The sequence below is a fragment of the Nesoenas mayeri genome (genome assembly GCF_963082525.1).
Source record: "Nesoenas mayeri genome assembly, chromosome: 12".
Classification (NCBI taxonomy): Eukaryota; Metazoa; Chordata; class Aves; order Columbiformes; family Columbidae; genus Nesoenas; species Nesoenas mayeri.
In genome coordinates this window covers 13,098,049-13,117,228 of record NC_137547.1, presented here as the reverse complement: position 1 = coordinate 13,117,228, position 19,180 = coordinate 13,098,049, and the positions used below count along the sequence as shown (strand labels likewise).

At 48.7% G+C, this 19,180-nt stretch overlaps 1 protein-coding gene across 2 annotated transcripts in view; it reads right to left on the bottom strand.

Annotated features, from left to right (window-relative positions):
- The window catches only part of GNAO1 (G protein subunit alpha o1), a gene marked incomplete at its 3' end in the record, with an annotated part of 143,668 nt that overhangs the window by 1,899 nt on the left and 122,589 nt on the right, over positions 1-19,180 (bottom strand). Inside the window, exons 7-8 of one of the 2 annotated variants that reach the window (XM_080351840.1) lie at positions 15,435-15,588; positions 10,984-11,171 (exon numbers count right to left, since the gene is read on the bottom strand). In XM_080351840.1, coding sequence (XP_080207966.1) covers positions 10,984-11,171; positions 15,435-15,588 — 342 coding nt within the window. Of the gene's footprint in view, positions 1-1,236; positions 1,391-10,983; positions 11,172-15,434; positions 15,589-19,180 lie in introns of those variants that run through there. The other variant, XM_080351841.1, reaches the window with a different exon arrangement.

Here is a 19,180-nt window from a genome sequence, read left to right as displayed (position 1 = left end):
GGGTCTGTGAGCCTGGGCTGGGGAACAGGAGCTGCTCAGGGCTGTGCTGCTGTTGTGTTCACTCAGCTGAGCAGGGTGGGGGGGTTCACTTTGGCAGACTGGAGAGGGGCCAGATGTTTGAGCCGAAAAATGTGCATTATTGCATTAAGCTGCTTATGGCAGTGAGAGTGGCTGCGCCCAGCCCCTTGGGGAAGCTGCAAAGCCTGAATTACGCCCCTAAAATCGCCTTTGGAAGAGCTGCTGTTATCTGGAGATTTATTTTCCTTTTCCAGCTTGCTGGTTTTCTTCCTTCCTGATGCGGCAGGTGGCTCAGTGACACTGGGCTGTCCCCCTCCCTGGGGTGGCTGGGATGTGCTGTACAGCTCCATATGGGATAGTTTGGCATGTTCCCCAGGAGGCTGGGATGAAAGTGCTGCTGCTGTGCTGGAGAAACCTGAAAACCTCTGGTGGAAATGCTGGAGCACAGGTGCTGTGGGACGATGGGCCCAGTCTTGCTGGGGGACCTGCTTGTCCCCAGGATCTGGAGTCCAGGGTGGGTGAGCACTGGGTGGAATTGTTCAGAGGTGTTCAGGTGTCTGTAGGAGACGCTGGAGCCTCTGAATCTGAACTGATTTATTTGTTTTATTTCCCTTAGAGAATTCAGAAGGGACATCTATTCTTGCTCCATTTTCTTGGGTTTTGTTCTTTCTGCCAAGCAACGTTGGTTTCAGTTAAAAACATACAATCATGTGGTTTCACAGATTTCTGCTGTAAACGGGCTCTTTCCATCTCCAGCTGCACCCTGTGCAAAGGCACTTCTGGGAGGACACAAACAGGGGATGCGGCTCAGAGGACCACATGTCTTTGTTCTTCTAGCAGGAGCTTCTAAGCAAACGTGGGCAGTCGGCTTTCACCAAGGCTTCTCCTTTCCACAGCCACCTGGGGCCAGACTCATTAAAGCTCATCTCCGTTTGTCTTAACTCATCTTGACCATCATCATCATCTTGACCATCTCTCTGTCCCACTGGCTAGTTGTGCACCTTAGCCGTAAGAACCGACCGCGCGCAGGACGTTACCCCTCCCCAGGAGCAGGGTGCTGGAGCTGCACCACAGCTCTCCAAGGTGGGCAGTGCTGTTGCCCACCCATAAAGACGCCCTGTTCCCTCCGTCCCCCTGCGAGCTCTGTGGCGAGACGCAGCCCCTGGCCCCGGCGGTGGGCGTCACGTTGGGCTGTGCCGTGTCAGCCCCGGCACCTACCTGTGTACTCAGGGAAACAGATGGTCAGAGGTGATTTCTTGATCTTCTCGGCAAATAGGTCTTTCTTGTTGAGGAAGAGAATGATGGAGGTATCAATGAAGAATTTGTTGTTACAGATGGAGTCGAAGAGCATGAGAGATTCGTGCATGCGGTTCTGCAACAGGGAACACGGAGGGAGGAGAAGGGAGAGAGAAAGGTAAAGAGAAAGAGAGTTAGAGAAGAGGAGAACACTTCTCTGAATTGAAATGGTTAGAAAGAAAAAATCAATCTCTAAAATAAGACACTGGTAAATGCAAGTGGTTATACAAGAGGAGGAGACAGGATGCTGCTCTCGGCCCAGGCTGGAGGATGCAGCTGATGTCCCTGCAGAGCCTCTGCTGCTGATCCAGCAGGGCTGACGCCTGAGGCTTCAAGGAACAGCAGAAAAACCCCCTCACTTTCTTGTCACCTGCGCAAACTGAGGAGTGGGAAAGGGGGCTGCAGCCTTCTGGTCTCACCTGCATCCCCTCAGGGGCTGTCACCCCAAAGCATCACTTGCAGAGCCTAAATAAAGGATGGACAGGCAGCACTGGCCACCAGCTGAGATGTGCTGGGCACGGCGACTGGGATGGAGGGAGTTTTGGCCATCTGGTGTACTCCCATGGACCTGCCTGGAGGGGGACTTGTGCCGAGCGGTGCCATCATGTGGTGTGACCGGTGCTGAGGGGTTGCCCAGAGGCTGAGGCAGGTCCTGTCCTGGCTGTGCCCTTCTGCCCCTGCAAAAATATTCAGCCAGTCTTTGAAAATACCGTGGTGGTGGCTGGTTTGTGGGTGAGGAACCTGCTGCAGATGCCTCTTCTGGCCACCTCACAGCTCTCCGAGCACCCTGGGCTTGCAGGCTGCTCCAGAGAGATGTTCAGCACAGAAGCGTTTAGAAGGAGCATAAATAGAGGCCAATCTCACAAAGCTGTAATTAAAAAAAACCCCAGTAATTCTCCTTTCACATGTGGACCAAAGCCATATAAGCCATTTCCCCCCTGTGCTGCAAAAGCTGTTACCAGAACGGAGCAGAGATCAGACAGGAGGACAGGAGAAGAGGAGGAGGTGAGGTTGTCCTGTGCTGAAGCAGCTGTCACAGGGCACCACAGCATATTTTCAGGTGTCACTCAAGCAGCCACAGGGTGTCCATGCAGGCAGGCACATGCACTTGCTGTTAGTGGGAGGGTGCCACTGGACAGGACAGATCTGGCTCTCGAGGAGGGCTCAAAACATCTTCTCCATCATTAACTTGCTCTTAGAATAAACAGAAAGCTGTTCCATGCTGCTCCACTAATGACTTTGGGAGAACTTTCAGGCGCTCTGTGCCCAAACTGCCAATACCCACCTTGCTGACTGCTTGCGCTTGCAAAGCTTCTGGTTCCAAACCAAGGCTTGGGAAAGTCCAAAGCTACTGGTCCTGCTGTGGCCCAATCTGTAACCCCCTCCTGGGGCTGAGCCCCAAGTGCTGGTGGGGCTGGTCACACAGAGACACCCAGCTCTTTAGAAAAGCCCTGGGTGACACTGGGAGCAGCAGAGACCCCCTCCTGCAGCAACATCCCCCCCAGCCCCTTTTATTTTTTGGAGGTGCAGCAAGGGAAGGCTTTGGTCTTGCCAAAGATTTGCGATACCACACGTGTTTCCTAATGAAATGATGACCCAATTACACATTTTGGAGTTTTCCATGAATGTTTTATTAGTGAGTCATTTTATTAGCTACACTTCAGCTGTAGCTTTGCATGCAAAATTTAGCAGATGTCTGATTTCATCTTGAAAGGCTGTGAGATTACACTGCTGGTTCCTTGACAAAGAGTAGCGAGGGATGCCAAGCAACTGCTTTCCAAAGCTTCAGGTCCTCATCTGATCCTTCTTTTAGAATTAAAAAAAAAGCCTCATTCACAGGGAAAACAGAAACTGCCACAAAAGGATGTGGCTCTTCTTGACTTGCGGCTGTTGCAAAAATGCTGGGTCTTAAGATTTTCATGGAAAGTGTCTGGGTGGGCTTTTTCCTTGTTGTCCCATATATGTATGTTTATATAAAGGTGCGATGGTGGTGGGGAGGAGGAGCAGCTGAAACAAAGCATGTGTCCATGGGACTCAACATCCCCAGCGCAGGGAGAATAGCCCTGGAGGCTTTTGGGCCCTGGGCAGGATGGAATTCTCAAGGAATTTTTTAAAAATCTCCAATACAAGTATAAAAAATCTCCAATACAAGTATACAAAGAAAAGTCCTTTACCTCAGAGCTGTTAGTTTTTCGCAGAGCTGGCCCCTAATTCTGTCTGATCCGCAGGGTGGGACGTTTGGGGATACACGCCCAAGGATGGGTCCAGCTGAAGTCGCATCACTGGAAATTGGTGAAGTCGATAAAAATAAGTTTGTTTTCCTTTGAGGTTTATGGAAAATTTTCTCTTGGCTTCTTCAAGTTCTTTGCGTTTATTTCATGCCCCAAATAATGGAAGATCTTTGGTTTAAATATAAAAGAACTGGCACAAATGTTATTTCAAAGGAAGAGAAAGGTGCTCCAAGTACTGTGTGACTGCATAGGGAGGAAAAAGCACCATTTATCGAATTGACCCAGAAATGGCTCTTTTGCCTCTGATTGCAAGGATCATGTGAAGAGATGGTGGAAAAAGAACTGCAAATCTTGCTCATTTGGAGGAGCAAGAGGGTGGCCAGGAAAACAAAGGAAAAAAAATCCCCATCAAATACTTACATACAATTAAATACCTTTTGGTTACACCCTTTCCAAATTTCTTATTTCCAGGCGAATAAGGCTGTGGCAGACGACTGACACGACAGGCGCATGTCATACGTGTGTGCACAGAGCAGACGTGGGGTAAATAACGGGCTTGAGCAGCTGGACACGCTCAAGGGAGACACAATAAAAACCCTCTCACACTAGAAAAGAGCTGGCACTTTATTAACATTTTGTAACTAATAAATACATTACCGACAGCCAATAAATTATTACAATAACTAATGCTCTATTAAACCAGTGGACAGTCACTCTTCGTACAAAATTACAGTTAATACAGTTTGGGCCATCGAACATGCAGGAGAAAATGATTCAGCGGGAAATCAGCAAAAAGAAATTCGTGGCAGCCTCTGGCAATCCGTGGGGAAGAGCTGTCGTGGGGAGTGGGAAGCCCAGAGGTGGGTGATGGTCACCGTTCCCTTGTTGAGCTGAAAGGGGGGTAAGGGAGGTGGTGGGGAAAGGGTGAGGATGTTAAATTAGGGACTGGGCTATTTAATGGAGCAACAGCCAGTCTTTAAACAACCCTATTTGCTCGTCTGGTGCTGCTGGGTTGTTCCTGCACTGGAAAAGCTGGTGAGATTCCAGCAATGCTGCAAATCCTGTTGTTACCCACTATGATCTCCTCTACCCACCTGGAGCAGGGGAGTTAGACCCAGAGCCACTTGCCTGCACTACAGGACAGTCAGGATTTGGTCTCAAGACTAATCTCCAAGGTGCTGGGTGGGAGAGGGGCCGGGACAGCGAGCGTCAGTCCGGCTCCCAGCCCTCCACCTCCCCCCCGTGTCTCTGCTCCCATCCCTGCTGCTCACAGTGCCCGGGAGGGCTGAGCTGCTCTCTCGGGAGATGGAAATGGGTTTTTCTGCCTTGTCTCCAACCTGGCTCCCTGCCCTTTCCTTCCCCTGTGGGGTGCTGCCTGTCAGGCTTTGGTTCTCCCCCTCTTATTAACACCTCAGCGTTTCAGAGCAGTACTTGCTCGTGTTTGCTCGCCAGCCTGGGCAGCACAAATAAAGCTCTCGCAGGCGGCTGGTTCAGACACAAGCAGTCCTGTGAGAAGCCCCTTTCCATAGCCACATTCTCCGTGTAACATCTCATATAGGTCACGTACCTATATCTGTCAGCACCAGTTATCTCATGTCATTGCAGGAGCTCAGAAATTACAACATACACTTAAGTCTCGGGGCACTTTGGGAGAGTGTTTCTGTCTGCTAGTTCCTCCAGGAGATGGAGGCAGGACCGCGATCCGCTCCTTAGTGCCACCCAGACGTCTCTGCTTTCTGGGGTGTGTGTCAGGGATGCTGGTGTGTGAGGAGTTTGGGTGGTTGGAGATGATGCTCAGTAGCACCTTCCCTACTGACCGTGACGTGTCCAGCGTCAGATCGTTAACGAGTGTTCTAGTCTCCTTGGAAATGGTTGTGGAGTTTTTAGTTGTAAAGACAAACCTGGCCCACGACAAAGACACAAACACACTAGTACTAAGCTTCTCTAATCGATTTGACAAATGGTCAGCCTTGATCCCAGGAACTCAACAACAAATGTCTCCCTGGCTACAGCTGGAGAGTTTTTGGCCACAAAATACTCAGGCACATCGCACAGGCGACGGTGCAGGGTTGGTCCCTTTTACAGCATCAGCTGCACAATCCATGGGGGGGATGTCTGGCACCCCTAACTGAACCTGGTGCCTTGTGGAGCAGCACAGTGAGGGCTGCCTGATGCTTTACACAGCAGCAACGAGGTTCATGGGGATGTTTTGGCAAAAGGACATATTGGTGTCCCACCCTGACCTCTTGGAGATGGCATTCTCGGCTTGAGAACGAAGTCTGTTCCCTTGCAGGCAAGCATTTGGCTCATGCCACAACAGGTTAAACCCACCAGTTACATTTTAATGTACATTACAGTATTGACGGCTCTCATTAATACGTCTAGTGTCCTGTAAAACAAAATCACGTTTACCGAGGAGGCACGGCAGCCTCTTCCTGAGGATGCTCTCTGCTCTGTGGAGGGACAGAGTGGCCAGGAAAGCTGGCTGAAGGCAAGAAGCTAATTCTTGTACAACACTCCTGAGAGAGATTTAGGAGGAAGAATTTCTGGGAGGGCGGTGGGAGCCTGACAGACCCCTCGCTAGACCTGGCTTGGGCTCGTCAGGAGGGCAGGGCAGCAGGGACAGCCCAGGGCTGGCAGACGGAGGGGACAGATGGTCCCGCTACCCTGCTGCTCACCTGGGTTCCTGTGGCCGCCTGTGAAAACGAGAGCGTGAACTCTATTTGCTAAAGACAAAACTGGCCTTTGAAGTAGGTGGCTGTACTAATATTTTAATGTGTGCTTTCCTCGTGTGTGTTTATTGCTCGCTCTCCTAACAAGCCCAGCTCCTGCATCCTCCCAAGGAGCACAGTGCTCTGCAGCCTCATCTACAGAGTCATTTCAAGGTTTTCCTTCTACAGGTTTCTCTATTTCATTGACATTGCTGTTTAAATAAAGGAGCTATTTGCATTCTTCTTTGTCTCACAGCTCCGCACCCCTGACCCTCTCATTGTCGATGGAGCAAACAGGAGGGCTCCCTTCTTTATTTTTGCTGCTGCCTGAAGCTCATTGCGAGTTGCTAATGCTGCTTTCAATATAACACCCCTCGGATGCTGCTGCTGGACAAGTAACCCGAATCATTAAAAAGCTCCCACACCCCAAAAAGTGCATCTTTTGCCAATTTTCATGTTAGGTTTGAAGGGCAGCAGGGTGTATGTGTTTCAATTTTGTATATCACTGCGCTTTTAAAACATGTCCCCCATGCCCTGATATGATTTCTATTGCATCTCTACCAGTTGCAACATCCCTACTACGGGGTGATGGCAAATCCAACACAACTCGGGGCCTCTGAGGGTCTGGATTTGGAGTGTTGTGATTGCAAAGCACAAGGGACTATTCAGAAGAGGGCTTTTGAAAGCAGGGGATGCATTTCAAGATCCTTCTAGCTAATTGGTGTAGGGATTGCTGGAGTTTGGAAAAAGCGCGGGGCAAAAGATTGCCTGCAGAAGGCACATCTGTCAGAAAAGGCTTGGGAGGATGCAGAAAGCCAGCAGTGAGTAATGCTTTGGCAGGCGTTCTGGAGACAAAAATCTATACAAGGCCATCAAGCGGGAGAAATAATAGTGTTTAATACTGGAAGCATTTCATCTTCCAAACGCTGTTTTCAGCCTTTGTCAGTGAATCCTCACGACACCCGTGTGAGGGAGGGAATGTCAGCAGCAGCAGCTGAAATGAAGCTTTAGACATACAATATGCCAAAGAAAATAAAAGAAAAGACGCCGCCTGTCAGCATTTCCCCCTCTTTTTCTCCCTTTTCTCCCTGTGGACCACCAGCCGTGGATCATCATCACTGTGCCAGGGAACCAGCAAGAGCTTCGGAACGGCTGGGGCAGGAGGGGTTTGGATCTCACAGCCGGGCATGGGTTGCCTCCTGAATCTAGTGTGGTGGATGGCACAACTGCACTGACCTGACACTGGTGACTTGGATGCATTTGGTAGAGTTTGGAGTTAATTTAAATTGTCTTCACCAAAATTTTCCTGTGTGCTTTACGCTGGGAACTCCTGTAGCCTTGGCTTGGTGCTGCCTTCACTGGGAGCGGCTTCTGTTACTTGTTTGCTTGGATAAAATGTCACCCAGAGCAAGGGGTGGGAACAGAAAACCTCCAAACTTCTAGTGCTGCTGATCAAGTCCTTCTAGAATAGCTTCCTAAAGACCTGCCTCACTGCTAGCCCAAGTCATGAACTCACCACTACCCGCAGCTCTGGTGCTTCACTTTGGGTCTGGTTGTTACCTATGCTTTATGTGTCAAATGTAACCAACACTCAGCTTTTTAGCCCTTATTCTGACACTCAGCACACATTTGGATAGTGAGTGTTACTGATGGGACTTGGCCACCTGCACGGGATGAGCTCCAGGAGCATCCCTGCTCCTCTGCATCTCTCTAGTTAATTCCCTGCCCCTTCTGTAGCAGAAACACTGTCCTGTTGCCACTGAGCATTGCTTGAAAAGCAAAGCAAGGGACTGAATTTGGAGTAAAATGACCTCTGAGATCAGTAGAGGGGATGCAAGCAGAAAGCTCAGCTTGGAGTGGAGGGGAAGTTTGGCAGGGGTGGCCCTGATTCCTGCATATTTCTTTTTCTCATTGCTTATTTGTGCACCAAACTTCTCTTCCTGCAAAAACAAACAGGTTGGTGGCATTTTATTGTCATTTCCTTGGTTTTAATTTCCAGGGACTAGAGCTCAACATGCACTTAAATCTCTTCAGGGTTGGGGCATGTGGCTGGTCCCTTCCAAGGAACCAGAGGACTGGGCAGGTGCTTCCCACTGAAAATCCTTTATTTGAAAACCTTTCCCACTGACTCTGAAAATCCTGAGCTAAACCAAATACAATTAAACACACAGGCCTTGTGGTCAGTGTTCCTTTGGTTTACGGTTGTACAGCAGGGTGTGTTGGCATTAAACGGAGCTGGGAGAAGGGCTGAGACCTGGGAAAACAAGACTTAGGGGTGGGATGTGCCTTAAGGAGCAGAGAGGTGCTCCTGGCTTTGCTGGCTGGCCAGCTCTTTGTGGGAGCTGATGTCGCCAGAGGTATTTTAAGGCTGAGATGGAGAAGACAAAGATGGGTCAGAACAGGGAAGGCAGAGCCTCCGTGTCATTACTGTGAGCATCCTGCAGAGCAGCAGTGGAGCTTCAGGGTCCAATATTAAATCCAGTTCTATAATTTATCGCTATCTAGGGGGTTGCTGACCTAGCTGCCACCCAAGCTGGGCTGGGAGCTGGTTAGATGGGCAAAAACCACCTTATTCTCCTCCACGGGCCTCCCCTGTTTGCCCCGCGGTGCTCCCACTCACATCCCTGGCTGGGTTTTGTCATGGTTGTCCCACATTGTCCCAGCAAAACACAGCCTCCTCTGGGGACTTCCCTTCACCTCACAGCTGCCCTTCCCTTCCTTCCAGCTGCCTCAACCTGCCTCATCTCCCTTCTAAAACTTCTGTCCCGATCTGACCCCAGCAAACCTCTCCCAACAGACCTCTCCACCCCGTGCCCCCTCTTGCCTTGGGCTCCAGGCTGCTCTCACATGATCCTAGATGGGCACAGTGAGAAGGGAGGTGTCGTCCCTCTCAGACATGGCACTGGAGAAAACTCAGACCTCCTGAGACCTGAAAGCCACCCCTAGCCTGGGCTCCCAGGAGAGAACAGCTGGGCTTGTGGCCAGCCTGGAGAGCGTCACGATTTCCAGGATCATGGACATTTAGGAGAGGCAGAGAAGAGGCAGGGACCAGTGTAGCCTCCGTGCCCTCAGGTGCCCTGCTGTGGGACCTCAGAGGTGGCCATCTCACCCAGCCATCAAACAAGCTTTCGGGGTGGGTTTCTAAGGGTCCCTCCACCTGCCCAAAGGTCACACCCCAAATCTCACACTCCCCTCTGCCTTCACCCAACAGCGAGTCTTGGCCACACGTACCCCAGCCCAGCCATGTTTGTCCTCCCCTCCCCACGTCTGTCCTCCTCCCTGTTTCACTGTGCTGGGTGCTCCCCTTGCCCTTTCCACACCTCTTCCCCTGCCCTTCCTTCCTCCTTTCTCTCTCTTCTCTGCACTTTTCCTTCCTACTCCATCATGCAGCTTAAATCAGCTTCCTGACCCTTCCCTTGCCATGACATGTCCAGTATGAACCATCCCTCTTGCCTTAGATATTGGTAAAGAGATGCCCTGACTGCAGACACCAAACCTGGAGCTGTCTCTCCTGGATGCCCAGGGAGGAGATGACATGGGCAAGCTACCTGCTCCTGCAGTTGGGCTTCTCCAGGGTATTTACATGCCTGAGGTGTGATAAAGAGCCGCGAGGCTCTGTACACCCTGCAGTCACCCAGGCACTGTGAGGTTTCCCAAAACACCTCCCTGTATTTTAGGTACTTGAAGGTCAAACCCTGCCCACAGGAAGCCAGGGCTAAGTATTTTTGGTGCACCCCCTAGTATTTTAGGGCCAAAGTCTGGAAAGAGATGCCACATATTTGCAGAGGAGCATTGCTTGTGCTGAAATCATGAGGCTGGGAGGTGCTTTGGAAAAGATCCTGGGGTCCTCCGGCTGGTGTCCTCCTTGGGATGTCACCATGTGCAGGGTCCTCGCCAGCACGCTGTCCCCAGGACATCCGTGCTGCTTACGCTCCAGGGATCCAAGCCCAGCAAAGCGCCTCAGATACGGGTTACTGAAACCACTAGACATATTTTAACACCAATTTTTAAAAACTTGAGGTAAAACTGTTACTGGTAATGAATGCTTTTAGATAAGGCTTAGTATGTTTTTTTACAGTGTCCCTCTCACTCAGACACCAGCAGAACTGAATCTGGCTGATTTACTTGTTCAAATAGCTGTCTGGAAAAAAGGAGAATAAACAAATTCAAGCTGTGGTGGTTGCATTCAACACCAACCCCTCTGGCTCTGGGGTAGGAACTGGAACTGTAAGGTACTCTCAAAATTATCATGTTCTACCTAGCACTTCCCAAATGAATAGTGTTTACGAAAAGAGGATAAATAGCCAGGAGAATTAAAAACATCCCTTAATTTCAAGGACAAGAAAAGTTTTGGTTCCAAACTACACTGTTGCTGACCAGTATTTTAAGGCTTTGAGTTTTTTCTTTTTCTTTTTTAAAAACTGATATATTTTTGTCTTTTGACAGCTGAAAAGCACTTTGTGGGCAACGTGGTAGCTCCCCCTACAGTGCTGTGAATCGGAACGGAGGAGTAGAACGAGGCAGCAAGGGAATGAACCAAAAATAAACTAAAATAAAATAAAACAGGCATGGGGAAAGCAGAACTCGCTGCAGAGTTTTCTGGGACAGGAGGAGGGATTTATTTCTTCCTCATCATCTTCTGAGGAGGAAAAAAAAGAAAGAGAGAGGACCTGTCCATGGGACTGGATGATGCTCCCAGGCGGGTGCAAGGAGGGGAGGAGAGTGCGTTAGTAGAGTCCACATCCCCGTAAGTTGTTGGCGATGATGACATCCGTGACGGCGTCGAAGACGAACTGGATGTTGTTGGTGTCGGTGGCGCAGGTGATGTGCGTGTAGATCTCCTTGTTGGGGGACTTGTTCTTGCTCTCGTACTGAGCCTGGATGTAAGCCACCGCCTCTGTGAAAGAGCTGGGGCCTGTGAGAGTCAAGACAAAAGGAAAAAGAGTGGGTCAAAGTGATCCCGTAACCCTAAATCCATCGGGTGCCTGCAAGAGCCCCTTTGTAGGGACATGGCAAGTTCGTATGAGGCTGCTGCAACCCAGTCGCCCCGTCTCCATCTGAGGAACAGGCACTATGACCAGCCAGGATTGCTGCAAGGAGGAGATGTTCTCTGACTGTCAGCTCAGCTGTATTTTTATTCTGAGTTGCTCTTTATAGTGTATAGAGATGAAATGGGTGAGGGAACCGAGTGTTAAACAGGCTATGATGGGGAAGCCAGAAGAAATAATGCTGACAAAAAAGAGAAAAGACCTGCCAGGAATGCAGGAAGTGTTTGACCTGGTGCAAAGGCCTAGCTTTATCCCATTTTTAGTTTTTTTTTTTAATTAAAGTTTCAGCTTTTGATGGAAAAGAGGAGCAAAAATGTCCATGGATTGAGGGCAGTATTGGTAACTGTGCCCTCCTTTTCCTGAATCACTAAGAGAAAAGGATATGAAAAGATCCAGCCTCTAATACAGGGCAAAGTGGGGTTCTTCCAAAAAAAACCCGCAAAAAGGTAACACAAAACATCCCTCCTTTTGAGGAACTCGGATGCCAGTACCCTCTGTTAGAGCTGTGGCTAAAATCACACCACAAGGAGCTTCTTGGTTTGATGTATAGACATGTCTGTGCCAAACCTGATCAGCCATCAGGTTTTGTGCTAAAAAAGCTTGAGAGCACCACACAAATGAGCAGATCCTTTCTGGTCTGGCCAGCCTGGACAGTGCTCACACACAGAGCTCCACGCTGGCATTTGCTTAGCCTGGATAAGCCCAGTTTGGCTCAGTTTCTCTGGCTGGCCTGGAGTGCAGCCCCACAGCAGTGCTAGAGCCCCCGAGCCCCGGTGGCCTCCACCTTGGTCACACCACTAGTGCTCTTGAATCCCTTTATGATGCTTCACTGATGGGAAATGTTGTTATCTGCCAAAGAGAAGCTTACTTGGGCTTGAGATTTGCGGTGGTTGAAGGCAGCTGATCTGGGAAATCACTTGCACTCACATATACGTACTTGCTCTCTACAACTACCTGAAAGGAGGTTGTAGTGAGGGGGGGTGGCCTCTTCTCCCAAGTAACAAGCGATACGATGAGAAGAAATGGCCTCAAGTTGTGCAAAGGGAGGTTTAGATTGGTTATTAGGAAAAAATTCTTCATGGACACGGTTGTCAGACATTGGAACAGGCTGCCCAGGGAAGTGGTAGAGTCACCATCCCTGGAGGGGTTTAAAAGGCATGTAGATGAGGTTCTTAGGGACATGGGTTGGTGCCAGTGTTGGGTTAATGCTTGGACTCAATGATCTTGAAGGTCTTTTCCAATCAAAATCATTCTATGATTCTACACCTGCATCACTAGTTGAAGACAAGAGCTCATGAAGACCGTGAGACCTAAGAATATGCTTGAAGTAAGACAAGCAAAATGTTTGCTGGAAGCAGGTTCTTGCATGAAAACCTGTGTAAAGAGTTTGGGAAGAGATTCACATGCTGCACACCACCAGGTGGGTCCTTTATGAAAGGGAAGCTGGTTGTTCAAAGGCATGAGGATTTAGATGCTGGATTCCACCTGGGAAAGCAGGGAATCAGTAATGCCAGCTTGGTTTAAAACATGCCCTGAATTCTGCTGCTGTTTCACTAAGTATTGTGGATTAGTTAAAAGCATGAGTGAATTAAGGGGATGGAAACAGTCAGTGCTCCAGCATATAGCAAGCAAATTTGTGGATACAGTCTTCTAATAATTCCCTGTCAGCAGAACTAATGGACATCAGGAACTTAATTTTATTAAAAGCATTCTGTGGAACCGACTTGTGACGTTGAAAGTCTGCTTGTTTGATTTATAGGTTTTCATCAAATAACTCTTTTTAACTCCAGGGCAGCTTTCTAATAATGCTGCTTTTTCACAAGGCAACAAGGGCTTCATCCACCCAGCTGTGGCCAGCAAGGCATGGGTGAGCAAGCTTAAGTGTTTGCTTGGGTCTAAAGTCTGGCTTGATGTTAGTATGAGCTACCTTCCAACTTTTAACAGAATTGCTGAACGCCTTGGGGTGCAATATTCTTCACTTCCGTTTCAGATACCTGTTGGATCAGTGGAAAGACTTTCAGCCTTCAGATTTCCAGCCCTCTCCGATGGCACGAGAGAGAAACGAGGCCTGCGGAGGGTACCCAGCATTGTGATACTTCCCAGCTTCCAGAACAGCACCTGGAAGGAATTCAGAGCATCTTTGGAGTTCTCTGAGATTTGAAGAGGAATGGTTTGGTTCCCCTGGGGATGAGGTGCTCCAGAAACAAGCTGTATTTGTTTTCCTCTGCATAGTCAGCTGAGAGGGTGTACGAGAGTCTGACTCCCCCTGAACTCCTCCCTTGGGCTGGGGTAGCTTGAGAAGGAAAAGTTATATGTAAACCGAGATCCCTTCTTGTTCTAGCCTCTCTGCCATCAGGGGCATGTAAAGATATTATTTCAGAGTGGGATACTGGGAGACTTCAGTGAAGATCCACAAAGCCAGGTCCACAAAATGTAATCAGGAAGGAGTGAAAGGTGCAGGTTTCCTTCACGGAGAAAAGGGAAAAAGAAAGACTGCATGATAAAAATCTTCCTGTATATAGAAGCGCTGCTGTAAAGAGGATTGTGAGGATCTGCTCTACAAGCCATCCAAAAGATGGCAAGCAGCAATCTAATTTGCAACCAGAAAAATTTGGGGTTGGCATTATTGTGAGCTTTCGACCGTAGAGACTGTGAAATTTCCATTATTAGATCTTTTTAGACAAACATGTCAGGAATATGTTGGTTCTGTCTGGACCAAGCAGCTGAGGCTGAAACGTGTTGCTAGTGACAAACATCCAAACCGTCCCCAGAGAGGAAGCCTGCAGAGGCTCTTTTGAATTCAGATGGAGTTGTCGAGCTCCATAGTCACAGACCATTCAGCCCAAAGCAGCAATGATGGATCGCTTTTGCCTATTCACAGTGAAAAATCAAGTGCCCAGAGATAGGAAGCTCTGGTTAATAATTTGTTGGCCTGCCCAGAAATGTGACACTCTTGGTACTCCCAGTTCACAACTGTGTTTCCTGACAAAGAGATCTGCTTCTCTGTCTGTTGGCTTGATTCATCTGGATGTCTCCGGTGAGCTTAAATAATTCATGACAATAAAAGTTTATTTTTAAGCCGTCTTGGAATGGTAATGAGGGTTTGTGGAAGCTGGCGAGATGCAGTGGGAAGCGGCGGGGTGCAGCTGCAGCCTTTGCACGGGTGATGTATTCTCATCATGAGCAGGTCAGATGCCAGCAGCAGTGAGGGCTTCTCGCACACTGCCCTGTTGCAGAGTCTTCTCGGATCTCCAAGGATCAGGAAGGTCCCCTCCTCCCTAGCCAAACTCGGGGCATGGCTCGCCACGGTTTTTCCCTGCCTGCACCATGGGATAAGAGATGTGGGTGGCCAGTGGACGAGAAAACGAAGCACCTTGTTTTCTATCTGCATTTAGCTGGAAGTGTTTCCATGTCCAGATGGTTGACGTCAGCGAGCCTGAGAGCGAAACTGGGGACCTCCTAAAGTAATGTGATAAAAATGTGCAGCTTGAGCTGAAGGAGCCAAGTGGTGGGACCTGCTGTCTGCAGCTGGTGGGCTGGTCCTGCAGCCCCTTGGGGTCTCGCAGCGAGTGGTGGCCAGGAACTGCTGAGGGATCCTCATCATAGTCAGCCTGGACTCAGAGGGAAGGTGATGGGTTGTGAAACAGCAAAGCTGGACTCAGCTCAGGACAGCCTAACAAGCCCTGTGTGTTGGTCTCCTGGACACTGGTTACCCATTTGTTATGGTTAAGCTCACTGCATCTTTTTGAGAGACCGGCAAGAGGGTTCGTGTCCCTGAGCAATGCTGGGAACCCACATGTGGGTTTAGGGAGAGTTCTGCCAGCCTCACTGTGGGTCTTGGCATCGAAACCAGCCGTGGGGCAGAGACCAAATGCCCTGCCCAGCACTGCTGGCCCTTTGCTGGCAAAGAACTTGGGTTTAAGACATCCTCACACTTTACATGGACCACTGAACATGGTAGGAGTGATCCTAGGGTATTTATTGAAATAAAACTTGCAGGGAAGTGAATGGGAGCTGTAGCTACACATCTTTAGCCCCATGGCCTGTGAATCACCACAGCATCAGCCTAGATGGGAAACGCTCCCTGATCCCTTCGCTACACATTCCTGTACAGCCATCTGTCTCATTACCTGTGTACTCAGGAAAGCAGATAGTCAGTGGAGATTTCTTAATTTTCTCCTCAAATATGTCCTTCTTGTTTAGAAAGAGGATGATAGATGTTTCTGTGAACCATTTGTTGTTGCAGATGCTGTCAAAAAGCTTCAGTGATTCGTGCATGCGGTTCTGCAACAGAAAGGAGAGATCACATCAAGCCAAAGACAGCGACTCGGGGATGTTCAACATATAGGGAAATCTAAAACAACTAAATTAAGGAGGAAAGCAAAAAAAAAGCTACCATATACATAATAAATTTATGTATACATACAGCTGAACGTATACGTACACAGATGGAATCCCTATAACATCTGACATACAGTTAGTAACTTAAGGGCATTTAACTTTACAGAGCTGTTTTGATTTTTGCATAGCATGTAATTTACAGGATCCCAGCTCACAGAAATCATCATGCACCATGCATGGATGGGGAGTTACTTTTGCCCCTTGATCAGATTTAGGTGTCGGTGTAGCTCATGCACATTTTCTAAAATGTTTTCATTTCTTTTTTTTTTTTTACTTTCTCGAGTGTGTGTAGCACACAACTGGTTGGATACATTAACCAAGGACTGGTAGATCCTTGAATTAATCTAGAGTTGGAAGCAGATATCAAGGTGACATAATTTTGGAAATGACCTTGCCGTGACCTTTGCCATGTTTTGTTATTTTGTTTAGTAGTGTTGTCTGTTGTTGGGATTTTAATTTTAATTTTTAGTTTTCTTGGACGATGGCTCAACACAAAGTGTCTGGCAGAGAGGAAAAAAGTGAAAAAGGAAGAGGAAATAGTATAAAAAGGAGAAATATAACAAAAGGCATCTAAGAACAACCAGACTAGAAGTCAGGCAGCTACGACTGATGTTAGCTCATGCCTCTAGAACATTACTACTTGCCAGCAGAAGAGCCATACGTTCAAACGCACACATAGCAAGAAGTCAGCGCTTTAGTTATAGGTCATGCAAAAAAACGACACAGGAAAGGAGAGAGATAAGAGAAGTGAAAGACACAGACCAGCTAGAGAGTTGCGAGGTCTGCCACATGGTTTTATGGTGGTGGAAAGAGCTCACGGCAAAGTCAACCAAGTGTCATGTTCCCTGCTGCTTTCAACTCTCAATTTTTTTTTTTTCTCCGTTCAAGAGAAGCTTCATACCTGCCAAATTTGGTTGGTCTCTCAAATGCTCATTTTTTGGCCTTTGTTTGGCTAGATAAGGTCAGACGGCCGAGGAAAGGCTGCGAAGGTGCCGAGGCTGGCGATGTGTCGCGTGGCCACCTCTGAGCCGGGAGCAGCGCGGAGCAGGCGCGGCGAGGACGAAGCAGCAAAGGCAAAGCCCAGCACAGACCAGACCGGCTCCTCGGCTTTTCCCAGCGGCATCTCCTTGGGACAGCACTCCCCAGTCCCGCCAGGCCGCACACGAGACTGGTGACAGTGACCGCAGGAGAGACGCTAGAGAGAACAGGGCTGCGCGGGCTCGTTGCCGGAGGGTTTTTTTGGGGGCAGATGCAGCATTTTTCCCCCCTTGCTCCCGGATTTAGAAATTCGGTGTGGTGCAGGAGAGAGCCGGGGGCTTTCACACCTCTCCCGCTCCATTTCGTGCCTGTGTTGGCAGCATAATTGAGCCCAGCACTTTATTGATTAATACTTTCCTTTTCATTGATATACTTTAGCTGCTGCTGAATGTTTTATTTAGATAAAAGTGGCTCTGTAGATGAAGGAAACATCCACTCTGACCCAGAATGAAAGAGGATGCACACAATTTGCTGTACCATATACCACACGTGTTGCTACCAAACTGGAAGTGACCGAGCATCTCCCCATCGTGCACTGTAAGAAGTGATCATGTACAGATGTAAAAATGCATTTACTTATTGGTTTTCACTTGCAAAACGTTGCTTATCTGGACCATCCCATGTCTATGTGCTGCTTTTTGCTAACCCGTTTTGGGCTGGCTGGTGTGGGAGCCCCAGAGCAAAGCTTCTCTTTGCTATTTGTGGTGTCAAAATTGCAACCATGTAGAAACCTGCAAAGGTTTTGTACAGAAGATCCTTGGCTACCAAAGCCTTTGGGAGGAGAGAAGAAAGCGGAGGGCGGTCAGGGGAACAGAAAGCAAATATAATTAACCATTTTTTAAGCAGAGTCCCTCATATAGCATGTTTTATGACATTTTTATCACCCTTGCCGATTTAAAATAAAAGCAGAGAGAAACACATGTACGCTGCTGGTAGATTAAACCATTCCCTCATCTGCATTAGCCATTGGCCTGGGGTTCCCTGTACTTACCAGGCTGCCCCTGCCAGCCCAAGCCACGTTGCGGGGAGCAGCCGTGTGCAACTGCACCTCCTGGCACAGCAACCGCGATGGGTGAGACGGGTTTTGGTTAGGAAATAGAAGCTGAGGACTTCTCCCAAGCTGGGCTTTGTGGCTAGGTGAAGCTGACTTTCCTACAGTAGCAAGACTACGTAAGGATCCTACAGAAATCCTTCTGCTTTGCTTATGTGGTTTGATTAATTTGCGTTAATTAATACCTGTTAGGAAATGAGAGTGTTTTCCCAAGAAACAGTGACTCTTAGCGTCCAGCCGTAACCACAACATATACACAGCACAAAACGATACATCCTTGTAGAAAATGAGAGTTACAATAAAACGCCTTCATTCCTTTCAGATTCCAGAAACAAGTTTTGAAGCTCCCTAAGGCTGCCTGACCTGGCTTTCTGGTCTCTACATGTTGATTTTTCCCCCTCTGCCCACTCTTCCTTATTTACGAGGGAAAAGTTCTGATTTCAAAATCCACCTTTTCCTTCCCCATCACTAAAGAGAAGAAGACATGATTCAGAAGCAAGGAACTGCTTTCTGTGTGCGGCAGAGGTGAGGAGCAACGTTCTGGTGAGCAGGTACGGATGCTCCTGGTGCCAAACCTGGGTACCACGGGGGAAATGCTGTCGCATGCCAGCAGGGCTCCTGGGAGCCCATGCATGGATGCAAGCTGTGCTGGTACTGGCTAACACCAGGAATGCCCCACTGCTTCCCTTTCCTTCCCCTCCCAACCATTATTTGTTCACTAGATGTCTGCAGGAGCCCTCCAACAGCTCAGGCAGGCCCTGGCTGAGGCGTGAGGATGGGGACGCTGTCTCTAGGTACCACATGTAAAAGGCCAGGCTGCTGCTAAAGGAGGAGTCAGAAGTTACAGCCCCCAAATAATCCCTCTTCTACCAGTGAATCCACAGGGAAAGACCCTTTTAGTCCCTTAAAGCTTCCCCAGGGCCCCTCTCAGGAGCACCCACACTGCTGTGATGGGGCAGATGTGCCTGCTCTGCTAGGAGGCACTAAAGATTACACTGCTCATACTTCTATACAAAGTGATAGAAATCACTTCACCTGCTTTTGGACTCATTGGGCTGCTTTGTCCTACTTCATGTTTGGTCTATCACTGAGGGAAGGGCTCTCAAAACATTGGCTTCTAATGTCACTTCCTATTTCAAAATCCATAGTTTGGATCCCCACGCCTGCAAATATTTTATTCCTTAGCAAGGAAAGCAGCCCCATCAGCCAGGTTACAAGGCAAAAACCACTCACCCATACAAATCTAAATTCCAGTTAATTGTTCCTGCACAGGACAAGAGACAGAATTGCTTATAGATGAGTTCAGATGCCACTGCACAACCCTCTTCCCATTGCTGTTGTGAAGGGCAAGCAGCTTTCTGCTGAGCGTAAGGGATGAAGGATGCT